Below are 19,590 nucleotides of genomic sequence, written 5' to 3'. Positions count from 1 at the left end.
GTAGCTTAGGAGAGTGTGGGCGGGTACTGGTAGGGGCCCTGTACCCGCCCACACTTTCCTAAGCCACAACAAGCCCTGCCTACTCCCAGCATTAGTAACACTAGCCTGGGAGGTGGGGGCACATACGGTGCTCTGAAGACATGCGAAGTAGAAAGAAGAGGAGCGAGTGAAGTGGAGTGGCAGGGGCAGCACTTCTGTGCAGGTAAATGGACAGCATGGGTGACTTAAGTCGCCAGGGGATTTTTTAATCACTACACAGCATGGAGTCTAAAAATTAAAGCGTTCAATTTTTAGACTCCATGCTGTGTAGTGAATAGGATCATTTTTAAAATCCGATCTTCAATTATTAAAAAAATCCCATTGACACAATATTTAACATAGGATCTAGTTTACTATTGCATAGATGGATAACATTGAGATAACTACTAGTTGCAGAATCAGACCAACCACTACACTCTCTCTGGGCCTACCTTCTCAAAGTCACCATGGGACCCATCACCTGTCACCTTTCAATGTTTTGCTGTCATCTGAGCCCTGCTTCTTTGTCAGCATGTGTCCTTATGTTGACTTTTCCCTATGGTCTTCATTTGGATTTTTACATTTTAGAAATAATGAAGGGATGGTGTGTCTTCCAATATTTCTTCCATTCCATTTTTGGTAGGTGTATTTTGTTCACTTTATGGTAGGGGTCTCAGCCCCCCTAGTATTCTAGGGGTTCAATAGTGCTTTAAGTATTTCCACCCTAAAGGTTGGATTTCCTTTATCCTTTGATTTTGAATTGTTTTTAAATATACTATCTGTTCTTTGTATGTGTATCAGTAAAATGTTATTGTTTTCTTTGATGGGTTTGTTTCTTCTTCATGTGTCGTATGTTTCTTTTGTATACTTGTCTAACAAAGCTAAGACATTCCCAGTACAAGGCAAGAGTCTGTCAGCTGGCTACTGACAGGGCCACCAGGATAGAAAAAGTCTAAGGCAAGAGCTAGTCATCAAGTTACTATTAAAAACATTATCAGTGTAGTTTTAGGAGGTTGTCAGTGGTGGGTTGGTGATATTTACATTTAGCTATACAGAGCCCCCAGAATGAATTTCACTGGTGCTATCCAATTAATGGAGTTGTTTGTGATTGGCAAACCTCTTCTTTAATATCCTGTTTTTTTAAAAAAAAAAACCATTTTGTCTCATATTGCAATTAAAATTAGAAATATTTGCAAAATTATTCAATATGCTCTTAAAAAAGACCTTTCATGTCCTTGGGCAAATTTGGTTTTATATACCACTAGAAAGCCGACAGTGCGCTGAATTCAGCGGCTTTTCCGTTGTGTGCCCCGGGGGAAGAGATATTGGTGCAGTTACCGATAGCGCTTCACCATCAGAAGGGCGTTCCTGACAGTCTAGCTGGGAACGGTCCTCCTGACAGTCTGTCCATAGTGCTATACTATGTGGGGGCGTTCCTTACCACCCAGCCATGACCCCCCTCCCTTGCTGACAGTATTTGTCCATAGACTATTATGGGGGGGCGTTCCTCACCGCACAGTCTGAGGGGGATTTCATTTTCAAGACTTGTTTCTCCAACTGCACACACCTTGTTCATTTGTCACATTTCATTTCCTTTATAGCTAAACCACTACACAAAATGTACTTTTTACTATTTTATTCCTTTGTTCGATCTCTTATTCCTCCATGCTGACTCATTTACACTAGCATTTTTGGATCTAGATTTGACAACACATTTTTCCTTATGGCTATATCTATCCTGTACATTAATCTCCCTATTTTCCCTTCTCTCCATCCTGTTAACTGGGGTTGTGTACATTATTCTACGTATAGGAAGCAGCTGCTATATGATTTTCTTTTTTATTTCTGGGTATTTAGGGTACGATGGAGCCACTTACTTTGGAAATGAATTGAAGATATCAATGCTTGTCAACAATTCCTGCTAAGTTATGATCCATCATAATAATAATATTCTGTATTTGTGTGATATAACAGCATACTAAAAAAGATCCATTTGATATATAGTATGACTGAGGTTTCCCATATACATAACTTAGCCAAGTCTCTCAGCCACAAAGCACATTGCAAAACTTGCATCATTTTATAGCAGGGGTGCCCAGTACGTCGATCGCGATCTACCGGTCGATCACAATGGACGTAAGGGTCGATCGCGGGATGCAGCCAGGGATCCCCGGTGTCTGCTTGTTCACAGTGCAGGCTGAGAGTCGACTCTCAGCCTGCGCTGTGAACAAGCACTCTGGACACTTGCAGGCCGCTCTTAGGGATGGAGGGGGCCGGGGTGCTTCTTGTTCACAGTGCAGGCTGAGAGTCATCTACGGACACTGGCAGGCGGGGCTGCCGCAGCCTCAGCCTGCCAGTGTCCAGAGATAACTGGCAGCCTGTGCTGTGAACAAGCAGACAGCGGGGATCCCTGGGCGGCCACAGAACGCCGCTGTCTCCTGCTCTCACGCTCCGCCAGGCCCCGCCCATATGCTAAGGCCCACCCACAAGAAGTGGGTAGTAGATCTTTTGACTTGGTCATGTTATAAAGTAGCTCACATGCTGACAAAGTGTGAGCACCCCTGGTTTAAAGCAACAGCTCTATCCTCTACATATACCAGCAGCCTAACACTGTGCAAGGATATGGGATAGAAACTGAAGCAATGCAGCAGAATTACTAATCCTGTCTAGTTAGTTCAAACTTAGAATAGGCAGTCTTAAAAAGGGCCAGATTTATCAAAGTGGCTAATGTTGGATAGTAAATTCAACATTAGGTAGCCTTCCTCAGAGACTGATCTCTGCTGGTTTCTCACAAGGACACAAGCAGACAAGCTAGGAGAGCTTAGCTAGCCTGCCTCAGAGACTGATCTTTGTTGGATGGCACAGAATTGAGAACCCAAGAGTGCAGTGCTCCCGAGTATGGAAGAACATGACAGCAGCTGGTCTTGCGCCACATTTAATAACAAAATATTTCCACACAATGTTTAGCATAATTAATTTAATAACACAAACCACAATTGTAAAAACAAATCATCACTTAGCAAAGGCAAAGAATGGTCAGCCATTCAGATCTGCAGACACAAACAGTATAAAAGGGCTCTACAGTAATGTTTCACATCTGTATACAGTAAACATTTACGGATCATCAGGACAAGCACTTGAAAGGAATTAGGAAAATATCACATAAACGCCAACAATACAAAGAACATTCTATAACATGTAGCCTAGGAAAATAATGTGAAAGCCAATGAAATACTAACAATGTCTGGAAGGCATCCTTGTGGGGAACAAGTCAGTGGTGACTGAATTCATAGTCATTTTCTAACTAGGAACTATAACAGGCTTTATATGTAATAAGCAAACTACGTAGTGACCTGTCAGTGTCTGTCTGAGAAGCAGCTTCTTACAATCTTACTCTGTGCACTTATTCACAATTTCTAAGCTGGCAGTGACCAAAGAGAAGTCCACTCCCCTAATCTAATAACAGATCTATTGTCCCTCAGAATGAATCATTTAAGTAGTGGTAATACTGACGAAATCTGGATGGACCCTCAGTCCATATATCAGAGGCAACCCTAAGACCTTCAATAGTTCCACTGAATTGAACTTGCAGCAAAATTATGGCCGCAAAATTACGGGCGCAAAATAACACGGCATATACGCTCATAACTCCCATTGAAATCAATGGGATCTTTTTGAGCGCTCAAACTCTGACACGCCGTATACGTGCCAGATCACGCTCCATTTAACATCGTGTGAACGCACCCTTATAGCGCTCTAGGTTGAGTTCGGTAAAACCACAGGGGGTCTGGCATTACATCCAGTAAAATGTGAATAAGGTTTAACTTATAAATACCCTGTTTAAACTACCGTATTTTTCGGACTATAAGACGCACCTAGGTTTTAGAGGAGGAAAATAGGGAAAAAAAATTTTGAAGCAAAAACTGGTAAAATATTTAATATATGGGAGTTGTAGTTTTGCAACAGCTGCAAGGCCACATTGACAGGTGACCCTGCAGCTGTACGGGGATGCATAGAGTGGTTTTTTTTGCGGGTCCAGAAGTACTTTTTAGTTATACCATTTTGGGGAATATCTATTGCTTAGATCACCTTTTATTGAAAAAAAAACGGTCGTTTATGATATATGATTTTCTACTTTTATATATATATTCTAGGGACAGGAGGTGATTTAGAACTTTTATTTATTTCATATTTTTATTATATATTTTTAAAGCTTTTTTTTTTTTTTTTACTATTTTATTCCCCCCCTGGGGCTTGAGCCTGCGGTCACTTGATCGCAAGTCCCATAGACGGCAATACAACTGTATTGCCGTCTATGGGACATTCTGTCTATTAGTATTACGGCTGGTCATAGAGACCAGCCGCAATACTAATATAGCCGTGACAGGCCGGGGAGCCTCATTAGGCTCCCGGCTGTCACCCGAACAGGTCGGCTCCTGCGATATCGCCGCGCAGGAGCCGGCCTGCAACTTTACAGGTACGGGGCCGGTGGGGGCCGGCCCCGGGGAAGAAGGGGCCGCTGGGGACCGGCCCTGGGGGAGAAGGGGCCGCTGATACTGACCCGGCATCCGCTGTACTAGAGAGGCGGATGCCGGGGAGGGATAGACGCCGGGGCCTGAGACATCGCTGCCCTGCCCTGCATGAAGCCAGCGGCGGGGGGGACGGAGCAGCGGAATAGCATCACTCCTCCCGCTGCTGGCTTCATGCAGGGCAGGGCAGCGATGTCTCAGGCCCCGGCACCTGTAATGGCGTCTATCACTTGCCGGCTTCCGCCTCTCTATTACGGCGGGTGCCAGGCGCCACATTCGGCCTATAAGACGCACCCTTCTTTTCCCCCCAAATTTGGGGGAAAAAAAGTGCGTCTTATAGTCCGAAAAATACGGTATATAGAGGTGAAACGTCTTGGTACCTGATGCAAAATATCCAACAGGACTCCCTAGTTACCAAGCGCCATGTAAAATACTGGTGTCTTGTCCAGTGGGATAAGTCTTTAAGCTTGTGGGCCATTGTGCGGCTGCTCCCTCTGTACCCAACTGGTTTTTCCTATGTTGCAAAGTGAAATATAGTATAATTTTTACCCTATAGAAAACATCATTCACTTCTTTTCTATCAAGAAGTCCTCAAAAAATCCTGTGATAAAACATAGGCACTTTATATGATAAAATCCCCATAGGCACCAGTTTGTAGACCATTGGTTTCATAAGGCACTGGATAAAGAGCTGTGTCCAGCTTCTTTAATGCTTTTTATGGACACTTTATAGAACACGCAATCCTGAAAGTACCACATTTAAATAAAGACAGACGGATACATGCGGAGCATTAAATAATGGATTTAAGGATCGTGACCTATTCAACACAGGACAATATAAAATTCTAAAATACGCAGAGGAACATCTCAGTGATAACATTACAAAAAATGTATAAAAAGTTGGAACAGTGCATAAAGTTGTATTTTTAAGGAATATTTAGAAAATATTTGTAGGAAAAAAGTCAGCAGAAAGGCAAATGTCACTTCTTATATAGTGTGCATACCAGGAGGTACAGCATATATTATACATTCACTCACAATAAGGACATGATCCTAAATAGTATATATTAACACTTCAAATTCATTTGCACTGAATGTCTCTTCTGAATGTCTCTCCATTATGGATTAAGCTATCTGAGAGGGGTGGATGGGTATAACAAGGCACCACTAAATGTGGAGTACATTTCATCAGAGTCTGAGTTCGCCAGTTTGCCTCCCGTCAAGACAATGGCAACTTCATCTCCGGCTTTCAAGTTCAAGATGAGATTGAATGTGCCAATCCCGCTGCAGACCGGTCTACTGGAGCTCGGCCTATGATACTCTAAGAGCTCCCGTCTGTAGCCTGAAGAGTCCAGCTGTGCCACGCTGACATTGGACACCAACAAGACGGCTTCCACATAATGGTTATGCTCTGGAGTCAGGACTGCAGACAGCATGTAACGGCCCTCAATGGGAGCGGTGAAGATACCTGGAAGGAAGAAGCATGGTGGTAAATTTTAAGTGGTGACAATAAAATTTTTGCATGAGTTCAAAGCCTACTATTTAGTGTCTGTAAGTGCAAATAAAACGCAAATTCTTTCTCCTCTGTAAGATTTACAAGCCACAAATCCCTAAGAGCAGGAAATTATTACAACATAAGATAAGAGTCAGGTCTTCCCTGCAAAGCATGAGTTTCTATCTGGAAATTATTTGAAGAAATTTGTGACATCTGAAGTAGATAAATGATATACCTGGACATAATGCTATGAACTAGTATGTATAGCATGAATACTTCACTACTGATACTTTTTTTTTTTTTTGAGTAGCAAGGGCACAGATTTTAGTTTTCACATTTAGGTTGCCCTTAAGCATGACCAGGTTGGCCTTTCCTTAAATATGACAGACACACTTAAACACTTGCGCGGTCATTTCACTAGTCAGTTCTTACTTGTCTTCACTTCTTGGAGTCAAACCACAAGCTACTTACATAGTATGTATGTTACATAGTCCACATAGTTCATAAGGTTGAAGATGGAGGTCTATCAAATTCAACTGATAACACTACATTGTTGATCCAGAGGAAGGCAAAAACCCCAATGAGGCAGAGACCAAAATTCACTGAATCAACCTCTTCTCTCTAGAAGTCTATTTCCTATAATTTACCCTTAGATTAATTATAAACCTTAATTGTATTTTTCATTAGATAACCACCTAGCTTTTTTACATACTGATATGGTGTCTACCATTTTACTACCTCTTGGGGTAAGGCATTCTGAAGTTTTACTACTAAATATAAAGAACCATTTGCCAAATAGATGCCTAAACCTCCTTTCCTCTGCCTGAATGTCCCCTGGTGTTTTGTACACTTCTTAGGCAGAGTCAATGATGTGCCAGCTCTTTGTACTAGCCATGCATATATTTGTAGATCAGGTCACCTCCAAGACGTATTTTTCCAAGCTTAACAAATCTATTTTTGTAGCTTCTCATTATAAAAGGAACCTTCCATCCCATAGAATAATCTAGTTTCCCGGCTTTAAACCCTGTCTAGCTGTTCTATATCCTTCTGTTTTGGAGCCCAAAACCGAATTCTATAATTTAGATGGGATTTATAGTGGAGTAATATTGAATTTTATGCACCCTAAAATCTTACATCATACATCTTTATAAAAGTAACACATAACAAAAGACAAAACTAGGGATGGGACTATACACGTCAAGAAAATTAACCCCACCCCAGGTACTGACCCATTTAATATATTTTGAGGGTAATTGCATGAAACATAGTATCTCATTACTATTTAAAATTCTCCAAAATACTATAAAATAGAAACCTAATAAAGGCAAACACCTATGCACACAACTTGGGTTGCAAATATAAGTACGGAGGCTGAGGAGAGTAAACCATAGAGACCATGAGGAGGGGGGTCGCCATATGTTTGGAGGTTGCTTTCTTGTCAGGTATGACCCAACCCTACTTTTACTTGTCTTGTCTTTCTTACTTTCTTTTCTTGTTACTTTCATGTCAATTATAATAAAGATTTATGTGTTATTTTATGTGTTTTGTTTTTTTTTATCATTGCAGTTCATTTGTATACCACAAAAAGGTATACATGATTCTCTGTGTTAGGGCCATTTTGTAACCAGAATACCAAAGTCCTTCTCTTGTTCTGTTGCTGTTTTTCTAAACTTGCATATGACATACAGACTAAAACCAAGCTGAGAAAAAAGTTGGTCATACCAGTGGGCCCACCAGTAAAATTCATTGTGGGGGCCACCTACACAGCTACATGCAAATATTATCTTGTACTTGTTTGCAAATACTGATAATGTTGCTCTGCTCAGGCTGCAGCAAGATGTAGCACTGTTCCATGCCCAGGGGGGCTAGGAGCCCCCCCCCCCCATACCTATTCATCTATGACACAGTCCGAGTCTGGGACTTATAGACACGATAAAGCGGTTCCCAGTTGGGACCCTATTATTTAAGCCAGGAGGTACACATACTCAGATACAGATACAGTCCTATGAAAAAGTTTGGGCACCCCTATTAATCTTAATCATTTTTAGTTATAAATATTTTGGTGTTTGCAGCAGCCATTTCAGTTTGATATATCTAATAACTGATGGACACAGTAATATTTCAGGATTGAAATGAGGTTTATTGTACTTACAGAAAATGTGCAATATGCATTAAACCAAAATTTGACCAGTGCAAAAGTATGGGCACCTCAACAGAAAAGTGACATTAATATTTAGTAGACCCTCCTTTTGCAAAGATAACAGCCTCTAGTCGCTTCCTGTAGCTTTTAATCAGTTCCTGGATCCTGGATGAAGGTATTTTGGACCATTCCTCTTTACAAAACAATTCAAGTTCAGTTAAGTTTGATGGTCGCCGAACATGGACAACCTGCTCTCAAATGATCTGAAAACAAAGATTGTTCAACACAGTTGTTCAGGGTAAGGATACAAAAAGTTGTCTCAGAGATTTAACCTGTCAGTTTCCACTGTGAGGAACATAGTAAGGAAATGGAAGACCACAGGGACAGTTCTTTTTAAGCCCAGAAGTGGCAGGCCAAGAAAAATATCAGAAAGGCAGAGAAGAAGAATGGTGAGAACAGTCAAGGACAATCCACAGACCACCTCCAAAGAGCTGTAGCATCATCTTGCTGCAGATGGTGTCACTGTGCATCGGTCAACTATACAGCGCACTTTGCACAAGGAGAAGCTGTATGGGAGAGTGATGAGAAAGAAGCCGTTTCTGCAAGCACGCCACAAACAGAGTCGCCTGAGGTATGCAAAAGCACATTTGGACAAGCCAGCTTCATTTTGGAAGAAGGTCCTGTGGACTGATGAAACAAAGATTGAGTTGTTTGGTCATACAAAAAGGCGTTATGCATGGTGTCCAAAAAAAACAGCATTCCAAGAAAAACACTTGCTATCCACTGTAAAATTTGGTGGAGGTTCCATCATGCTTTGTGGCTGTGTGTCCAATGCTGGCACCGGGAATCTTGTTAAAGTTGAGGGTCACATGGATTCCACTCAGTATCAGCAGATTCCTGAGAATAATGTTCAAGAATCAGTGACGAAGTTGAAGTTACGCCGGGGATGGATATTTCAGCAAGACAATGTCCAAACACTGCTCCAAATCGACTCAGGCATTCATGCAGAGGAACAAGTACAATGTTCTGGAATGGCCATCCCAGTCCCCAGACCTGAATATCATTGAACATCTGTGGGATGATTTGATGCTCGGCGACCATCAAACTTAACTGAACTTGAATTGTTTTGTAAAGAGGAATGGTCCAAAATACCTTCATCCAGGATCCAGGAACTGATTAAAAGCTACTGGAAGCGACTAGAGGCTGTTATCTTTGCAAAAGGAGGATCTACTAAATATTAATGTCACTTTTCTGTTGAGGTGCCCATACTTTTGCACCGGTCAAATTTTGGTTTAATGCATATTGCACATTTTCTGTTAGTACAATAAACCTCATTTCAATCCAGAAATATTACTGTGTCCATCAGTTATTAGATATATCAAACTGAAATGGCTGTTATAAACACCAAAATATTTAGAACTAAAAATGATTAAGATTAATAGGGGTGCCCAAACTTTTTCATAGGACTGTACATACAAATCCCACAAATGCTTTCAAGGGTTAATGTTGAAATGAAGCTTTTTCTATTTTATGATTACACCCTTTGATTTTATGAATCATGCCTTAAAGACTTCCATGGGCATTACGATTTTCATACAGAGTGTTTAAAAGAAAATTTGCAAATAGTTTGCAGATGCGTTCTCTGCCAAATCTATTTCATAAGACCCATACGTGACTATGGAAATTAACATGAATCTTTCCACTGTGAAGAACACGTGGGCTGGAATGTTCTTTGCATGACCCATATAGAGGGTAATGCAATGCAATCACATAAAATGTTTAGCTGGGTTATTCTGCAGTCTTCTGGAGAGGAAACTGAACCTTAAAATTGGGAAATTACATACAGTAATAACTTAAAAAAAACCTATTCACTTTTCCAATTCCATAAATGACACACACACAGCTGAAAACCTACAACTATAGGTTATATATTGTTCTACAAGCTCTAACTTTAAATATCCCCCCCCTGCTAAATGATGAGATAATATATAGAAAGATTTCCCAATCTCTACTTAACTGACTTTCTAGAATGGAACATCATTGTCCTAATGGCACAAGATACATTGCGGTACCTGGTTGCGTGAGTGAATTTCACGATTGGCACAACTTCAAAATGTTTCCTAATCATAAAGCCAAGGATTCCCGATAGATGAGCAGTCAGATGGTTTTATGAAGACAGGTTTAGTACTTAAACGGGCCATACACATTAAACAAATGCTTATCTTGGCATTAGTGGCCAGCCGTCTAATGTGTTCAGGGCTATTCCGTCTCTTTCCCAATTGATAAGTTGGGAAAAGAAGGGTTTGCTTTTTCTGCAGTCAGTCCACAATCTGGCGTAAACGCTAATCCCAGTCAGTCCACAGTCTACTGCTAAATTCAGTTTCCTACCCATTTCTCCAAGAATCCCTGCTAATCTTCTTCTTATTCACTATCTGCCTTCTTCTGCTCCTCCAGTCTCTGTTTCCTGTGCTCATTGGAATGCCTATCTAGTGTGCAACAATTACTCGTCATTATTCAGGATTTCTTCATTTCATAATCTTTTAACCTGCTGGCTCTTACTGAGGTTTGGATTAAGCAGTCTAACACCTCTCCCCCTACTGCTGTCTGTTATGCTGAGTTATACTTTTCACATTCCCCTAGACCTGAGAATAGGTAGGGTGAAGGAGTGGGCATCCCACTATCGCTTTCCAAGTCATTCCCCTAGTACCTTCTCTCACCTTTCCCTTTTTTAAGGTCCACACTTTCAGATGATTTTTCTACACGTTCTCCCTGTGAATAGCTCCCCTCACCACCCCAGGCCCATTCTACCAGTTTATAGATCACTTCCCTTCATGGCTTCCCCATTTCCTATCCTGTGAATTTCTCCCCCAACCACCATAATGGGTGACTTTAACATTCCCATTAATACCCCTGTCTTCCCATCAGTCTTTTGGCTTCTACCACTAACCACCTTTTTTACCCTTTCACAACTTACTACTTCTCCCAAACACAAGGGACCACAACACTTTTTCTTTTACTATAAAGGGTTGTTATCCTTCTCAAAACAAACCTACTTCTCAAATATACCAAAATCTATGTGACACTTTGCAACTCACAGACAACCTACAGTCATTTTTTTTCTCTCCTGCCCTGATTTGGCCACTAAACACTAAAATAAGACCTGAAAACTGCCCTGGATGAAGTCGCACCCCTGGAGTAGCCTTAATGTTTCTCCAGTAAATAAATTACACCAAAACTAGTCTTTGATACCTTTCACCTTTACTTACCTCAGTGCTTACTATAAAAGACAAAAAGTAACAATAACTGTAAGGAAATAACCGCACAATCTCCAAGCAGCAATTATCCCCTTCATTCCTCCTTGTCCATCCTTTGACACAAATAACGGAAGTAGTTTCCCAGTTGCTTTCTTCTTCTCACCTTAATACCTGCACAAGTGACCTTGTCCCCTCACACCTTCTCCAGCCTCTCCCATCTGTCACTACTCACCTTAATAATATATTTACCCTCACTGTTTCTTCTGGAATCTTTCAATCCTCTGTTAAGCATGCTGTTATAATACCACTACTGAAAAAATGCTCCTTTGACCCATTCTGTGTTGCTAGCTACTGACCCATCTCTAACCTTTCCTTCATCTCCACACTCCTTGACTGCTTAGTCAGTTCTCTCCTAATGTGCTATTGTTCTGGTTATTCTCTTCTTGACCTCTTACAATCTGGCATTACACTACAGAAATTACTCTTACAAAAGTCTTCAATGATGTTACAGCTAAATCTACAGGCAACTAATCCCTACCGTTTGTCCTCGACCTTCCTGCAGTGTTAGACATCATAGACCAGCTCTCTTCTTTTTGGTTTAGTGTATTTGCTGGCACTACTTTTTCCCTTCCTCTAGCTGCTAACGTTTTTCAGGATTCAGTCCTAGCCCCCCCCCCCCCCATCCCCTGCTTCTCCCTCTATTCCATACTGGACAAACCATCAGCAGATTTGGCTTTCGGTACCTAATTATATACCTCATCCCATGACATCACCCCTGCAATACTACAACTCTATAACCCATGTGTTCTCTTTATCTGAAACTCAATCTTTCACCCTGTATCGGGTATCTCCATTTCAATCTGTGGTTTTACCATGCCGGCTGCCTCAGGAGTTATATTTGACTCAGACCTTTCTTTCATCCTACATATTCAATCACTTATACATTCTTGTCACATGCACTTCAAAGACATCTCCAGAATCCATCCGTTTCTCACTCTTTAAATATCAAAACTCATCTTGTTACTCTGCTCATTGTGCCTTGACTAATGTAATTCTCTATTCATCGATCTTCCACTAACTAATCTCTCTCCCTTATAATCTACAGCCAGATTCAGCTTTATTTCTACCTTGTGCCAGTCACTACGCTGGTTGCCCATCCACCATAAAATACAACTTCAGCTTTTTACACTCACTCAGGAATCCATAGTGGTGAATCTCCCAATATCTTCTCCTTCGTCACCACCATCTACTTGTCCTATCCGTTCTGTCAATGACCTAAGAATTGCATCTGTTATCCTATCATCCCACTTCCATCTCTAAGTCTTTCTTCAAGAAGCTGTGCCCCAGAAAATCAGATTAATATCTAATATTTGCCGTTTGATATTATATTTTAGGCTTATCATACTACCCTTCTATATTTTCTCAAATTAAAGGGGTTGTCCCACGTCGCATACTCACCAGTCTTCGTTGTTGGAAAATCTTCTGTCTTCCGGCTTTGTTGCGTCATTGGTGGGCGGGGTCACATATAGAGTCCGCCTCTCTCTATTACAGCGGGTGCCGGGTCTGTATTCGCATTGTGGAAGCTAGACTGGTCTATGAGCGCGCACGCAAGGCCAGCAGCATCTCGCCGCTTGGCTTTGCATATGTGAATATGTGACCCGGCATTCACTGTAATAGAGAGGCGGATGCCGGGGAGTGTAGACGTCGACACAGATGCACAGATGCCAGCAACATTGCTATGCTTCTGCCCTGCATGAAGCCAGCAGCGGCAGAAGCGATGCTGTTATTCCGCTCCTACCGCTGCTGGCTTCATGCAGGGCAGAAGCATAGCGATGTTGCAGGCATCTGTGCTGGCGTCTAACCGTCCCCGGCATCCGCCTCTCTATTACAGCGGATGCTGGGGAGTGTATTGGCGGCCCCTCCCCCCCTCCCCCTCCAGGCTCGCTCCCATGCACATAGCCCCTCCTCCCTCCCCCCCTCAGAGCAGCAGATACATCACTTGACTTATGACCAGGTAAGTCAAGGGATGTGTCCCAAAAAAATTAATAAAGTGATATAGCGGCCAAACAAAGCAGTTTTGCTGAAGCAATGTATTTAGGAAAAGTCTTACATTCACATTAACAAGCAGTATAGATAGGATCCTTGTGATGGGACAACCCCTTTAAGTTAATGTTTCTCACCCTAACCTATCCTATTTTATTTCTCAGAACCTGATCCCTCCATCCAAAAATCAATGTCCATTTCATGCACTTAGTATCTGTACATTTAGAGATGCCTGCTGGTGACTTCATTTGTATTACCTTAAATATGTGTTTAAACACATAAATATGGAAATTAACTTAAGTAGAGTGGATGGGTGGGTAGAAGAGTGGGTGGTTTGGGGTACAATAGTCCTTGGGTTCTCATCATTCTCCTCGTTTGGTGACAGGTGAACCATGGACATATGGTGGGTGGAAGATTGGGTGGTTTGGGGTACAATAGTCCTTGAGTTCTCGTCATTCTCCTCGTCTGGTGACAGGTGGACCATGGACATATGGTGGGTGTGGGTGGGTGGATGGGTGGGTGGTTTGAAGTGTATCATTGGTCTTTTCAGACCTGGTGAAAGGACTCTAAAAGTTATAGATCTAACAGGAACACTTAACTTGTGCCCCAGCCATCACATTCTATCAGTCAGCAGTGGTACAGTACTTGGACCCCATTTCCCATCACCAAATGGACAGTAGTCTCACAGAGTAGCAACATCTAGCAAAACCCAACAGTATCTATCATGCAGCAACCCCTTGTCAGTAGGAATTATAAGAGAAAACACCTCTCAGGAGCCTCTTACGACAGTGTTAAAGCAGCAACGGGTAAAAATAAAGGCTAAATCTTCCCCGGTGTGTTGAGTTTCAGCCGGGTCTTCAAACATGCGGTTTACATTGCCTCTTGATGAAAAGTCATACACATTTACTTTGTATAATAAGCAAACAAACGTGAGAGGCAATACATACTGTATATAGCCATGGTCAGAAGGAACGCAGTGGAATAACCAATGACTCATGCTGAGACATCTTGCTAAGTGTTCCAGCATGGTAAACTCCCACTTCACACAGATGAAGTAATAATGACTTCTGCTAAGTGACTCCACAGGAAACTCCTATTTATGGGCCTCAGAAGTAATACAACTGACCGGTTAGAGGCATTTATATAGCAGCCATGCAACTACCATCATCCTGGACAGATGTCAAATACCCTTCGTATAGTGAGATGGATCCTATAACAGATATGTCCTATACAAAGGGCTAGTTTTATATTGCTCACCTAAAAGCTCACATGAATGCTTGCTGATCTATAAATGTGAACCGCGGGATGATTTATGGTTGACACTACTTCCAATCCCCGACCATGGGCTTGTTGCATGTTGTAGTCATTAGAGACATGTGGCAGAAGCTGTGGCATAATGTGAACCATACAGGTTGACATATGTTCTTTAGCTGCTATATAGAAATGTGACCCCATTTTGGACAGATGAAGGACCACGGCAGCAGGAAAACGTACAAGTTTAACTAGTCTCTATCCCTATAAATTGTATTACCGTAACTATTAAATCTGCAGGATTTTGGACAGAGATTGCTACCTTATGGCTTTTTCATATTTAATCTTCACATAAAGTGTCCCATGTCAGTAAAAAAAGGGAAATCAGGAGGTATTTCCATTATCAATGGAAGCAAACATAGGCAGATCTAGCAGATTTCCTTTCTCTAATATACAATATATCATTTGTAGAATACTCCCTGGACACTTCTGGACCAATATACATATAGTAAAATCTTCATGATCATGAGTCCTGCATCAGATTTCTTTAACAGTTACATTAAACATTCCCTTCCCCCAGAAGATGTTTTTGATTTTTTTCAGTCGAAAAAAGTGTCGTGTGCACAGCTTAACCCCTCGTTCACATCTGCGTTTGGTAATCCGTTTGGTGAGTCTGCATGGGGAAAGCACACGGACCTCATAGACTATAATGGGGTTTGTGTGCTTTCCACTTACTGCCCACACGAATCATGCAGACAGAAAAGTAGAACAAAAAGTACTTTTCTGTCCTCCTGTTCCATGCGGAGACCGTGCGGAGAGCACACGGAACCCATTATAGTCTATGGGGTCTGTGTGCTCTCACTGCACACACCACTTGCCAATATGTTTGATATTCCGTTCGGGGGGGGGGGGGGGGGGGGGGGGTCACCATGCAGATTTCCCGAACAGATTACCAAACACAGATGTGAACGAGGGGTTAGGCACAGATAGGCAACAAACACATTTAGCAAGTTCTGGCAACACTATTTTATACTGTGTAAGTGCAGTAAATATGCACCAAGTCAAACATTGGGGGTTATTTATCGCCTGCCTATTTTTTGACTATATTTTTTGCTTTTTTTTTTTAGACTATTTTTACTGAGGTGCTTACTTATGATGTAGGCACACCTCCTTGTTAAATGTTGTATGCTTGTTAGTTAGTTTAGATGTGCCCTTATAAGCTACGTGCAATTGCGCCTTTTTTGCTGAAAAAAAACACAAAAGAATTTCTTCTTTTTAATGCTTTGTGTCCTTACAAGATCCTTTTATTAAGTATCTTAATAAATGTTCCCCAATGACTAGACCTAGTGCCCATTTTATTATAGTGTGTGGGATTTGGAGACATTTATCATTAACCATGACACACCTTAAAATGAATGCAGGACAGCAGAGAAGGAAACCTTCGGCAATCCAGCTGTTGTGGAACTACAACTCCCAGCATGTTCCATTCACTTCTTTGGTAGCTTCAAGAAGAGCAGTGCAAGTATGTTCGCTGGTAATTGTAGTTCAACAACAGCTGGAGTGCCTAAAGTTGCCAACCCTGATGTAATCCATTGTCGCACTGAGTTCGTAAATGTGGGAGTTGACCATGCAGCTGCTTACAGCTTTGCCTAATAGAGAGGAGCTGCCCGAGCAGGGGAGGCTTTCTGCGGTGCCTATATACTAGAATACCTAGAACTCTATTCTGGAGCTCCAAGAAAGGCTAGAGGAAATAGCTGAGATATAACGTGGTGGATTTATTAATACTGCCTTACACAGAGATCGCCTAAACCTAGAGGATCTGAAGATAGATCACTGATATGTATGTTGTGTTATAGATTGGTGCATGTTAGACTCTTTTCTTAGACCAGCATCTAATGCCAAAAACCTGACCCCCCCCCCCCCACTTGAATAAATTCTGTACTTTTTATAACCTGACAAAGTCACATGCCCTTTAGAAAATTTTGGAATTCATCTAGTAGGTGCATAAAATATCCAAACAGATAATGGATGTCATGTACTTCATTTGTATCAGTATTTTGGCACATTATATGCCACAATTCTTGCCCGCTGGCCTTATGTGTATGTTTTACAATGGAAGCCCAGCTAAGGGTATGTTCACACGGTGGAAAATGGATTCCAAGTGTGAACTTACCGTGCAGCTAATGCGGTGCACCGGGATCCCATTCTGCTCTGGATTAGGCCTGAAGGAATGGGCGTAATTGGTAGGGAGTCTTGCGCCGCGGATGCCACGGCTGAGTCAGCCGTGGAATCCATGACAAGATTGGTCATCTCACTTCTTTTTTCCATTACTAGCTAGCGAAAAAAAGAAGCGAGCGGCTCCCACTGAAGTCAATGGGAGCTATTTTGGCAGGCAGATTTTTGAGGTGGATTCCGCATCAAAATCCGCTGCCAAAAAACTCTGTGTGAACATACCGTAACAATGCTTGTATGATATACACTAAGCTACACAAATAAGCTGACCATTACAAGAACCCAGACTATATCCAAAGTCTACAAACTTTACCATGTTATTTTATAGACTTATGTCTATATATGTCTTATATGGCAATATGGATGATGTTTTTCAGTTCTGCTTGTGTACAAAAATACTGTCTCACAATTACTCCTCAGACTGTTTGCATATAAACCTGATTGTATTAAAGATGCCACCATTTTACAGGCACATGTCCCAGGATGTTACCTGTCTCAGGATTGTAGTGCTCGCCATCATTAACCAGAACATGATTGAAGGGAATGAAGCCAACATCTAAAGAGCTTTGTCTTTCGGTCAGTCCAGCCGAGAATGATATCTGTGCAAATGTTGCGCTTGCTCCTTGACAAAGTAAAAATAAGAAACTGTTAGAAATAGTCCAACATGTCTAGCTCAAAAAATAAAAATCTACTATAGCAATTCACTGTTAAGTCAACTGAACCTAAAATTAAACATATCACGATGTACACAGGCTGGTAAAAGGCTAGGTTCGTATCTGTGTTGAAAGACTCCACCGTAGATTCCGTCTAAAATCGTAATAAAACCTGACGGACGTCCTGCAGATCCCATTAAAATCTATGGGGATGTCCGCTGGTAACCACTTTGTTATTGGACAAGCTCTCTGTCTTTCAGGTCCCCATGCGGACCCACACAACGGAGAGTTGAACACTAGTATGAACCGAGCATGAGAATATTATAGGGCAAATGTATAGTTTCCTTGGAATAGATTGAGTACAACCTGCAACTTATTCATTTAAATTCATATATTTTCTGGGCTTAGTAGTCCAATGACTGGTCCCATACACTGATTCTATGGTATTCCTTACCATACAATCGCTGACTAGGACTGCCCATTGTCTCCTACACCTAGAAAATGCAAAATATAAATGAATAAAATAAAATATATACTGAATTTTTCCCACAAAACCATGTATGAGCTTCTGCTTCTCAGACACCATGTTTGGTATGACAGGCTCCCTGAAAAGGATACTTAGAAGTGAAGTCTCAGACCTTCATGTCACTCTTCCACCTTTTTAGGATGACCTCAAGTTCAGTCGCTCCCATACAAAGGCAGCCTAACCTCTTTTAACAATTTAGGCTGTATTGTCTCCACTTCCCTCTCTTGCGCAGAGATGGTTCACATTGACTGTAGCAGGATCTACAGCTAGAGAGAACAGTCTGAGGGCCCAGGAGACTACTGAGGAGGGTTTCCCTAAGACATTGATTTGCCCAAACTCTACTTGAAAAGGGAAAGATTTGGGACAAGGTCATGGGGCAGGACTTAAAGGAGTACCCCATGAACATAACCATATTTAGAGTAGTTAGATTAATTTGCAGTATTACAGATTTCCTCAAATCATCTTCGTGGTGACCGTTCTGTCATATTGATTGGTTGTCAATGGATACAACCAATGGGATGCAAGAACTTTCTATGGTCTGGTGCTAGTCACAAATACAGTAATAATTTCCATATTGTGGCCAGGTTATCAGACAGGGATGTTACATGCACAATAAGACTATTTTGTCATATTAAGGAAATGATGGCCGGGTTTCAGAGGATAGAAAGGTCCTGCATTCATGGTCAAATCCATTGGCAACCAATCAAGACAACAGACTGCCACCATGAAGATGATTAGAGAAAATCTTTAAAACTCTGTGAAATTTGTGTTTATTTATATTTGCAAAAATGTTTACATTTTAACTGTCTACACATGTAAATATGGTTATGTTCATGAGAAAACCCCGCAAAGGGTTGGTTATCATCTGCTTTTGTATTCCGTCCGGTTAGAGTCCGCATGGAGACCCCCCGAAAGGAATACAAACGCAACTGCAAGCGCTGTGCTGTAAAAGACATAGACTATGATTCGTGCAGGCAGTGTGCGGCAAGCACACGGACCCCATTATAGTCTATGTGCTTTTACAGCACCACGCTTGCAATTGCGTTTGTATTCCATTCGGGGGTCTTCATGCGGACTCTAACCGGACGGAATACAAAAGCAGATATGAACAGGGCATAAGGCCCCATGTGGCATAAAAACCACAGGGCTTTGGACAGAAAGTCGTAGAGGCTTTCTCTGTGGACCTTCTGCTTCTATTATACTTATAGGGAAAGCGCCGGAATTTCTATCGGTATAATTGACATGCTGCGATTTGCGAAAACCCAACAGTTTTGGATGTTGCAGCGTGTCCGCTCCAGGTATTTTACCGCAAAGTGTGGATGGGATGCGCTAGAATGCTATCCACTGTGCCATGGCTGTAAAATGCTGTATTTATGCCATTTGAGGCCACAGCCTTAAACATTACTCTTCTATGGGCTGCAATGTTGGCAAGTCTGCTGTACACTAGTAG

The 19,590-nt window shown here is 41.7% G+C and overlaps 1 protein-coding gene across 1 annotated transcript in view; it reads right to left on the bottom strand.

Annotated features, from left to right (window-relative positions):
* Window positions 1–4,764: 4,764 nt before the first annotated feature.
* The window catches only part of EMILIN2 (elastin microfibril interfacer 2), a 54,997-nt gene continuing 40,171 nt past the window's right edge, over window positions 4,765–19,590 (bottom strand). Inside the window, exons 8-9 of the mRNA XM_075270643.1 lie at window positions 17,452–17,583; window positions 4,765–6,014 (exon numbers count right to left, since the gene is read on the bottom strand). Coding sequence (XP_075126744.1) covers window positions 5,677–6,014; window positions 17,452–17,583 — 470 coding nt within the window. The 3' untranslated portion in view covers window positions 4,765–5,676. The remainder of the gene's footprint in view (window positions 6,015–17,451; window positions 17,584–19,590) is intronic.

The sequence above is a fragment of the Leptodactylus fuscus genome, chromosome 4 (genome assembly GCF_031893055.1).
Source record: "Leptodactylus fuscus isolate aLepFus1 chromosome 4, aLepFus1.hap2, whole genome shotgun sequence".
NCBI classification, from domain to species: Eukaryota; Metazoa; Chordata; class Amphibia; order Anura; family Leptodactylidae; genus Leptodactylus; species Leptodactylus fuscus.
Note: the sequence above shows the minus strand (reverse complement) of the source record. Positions and strands in the feature narration are given on the sequence as shown.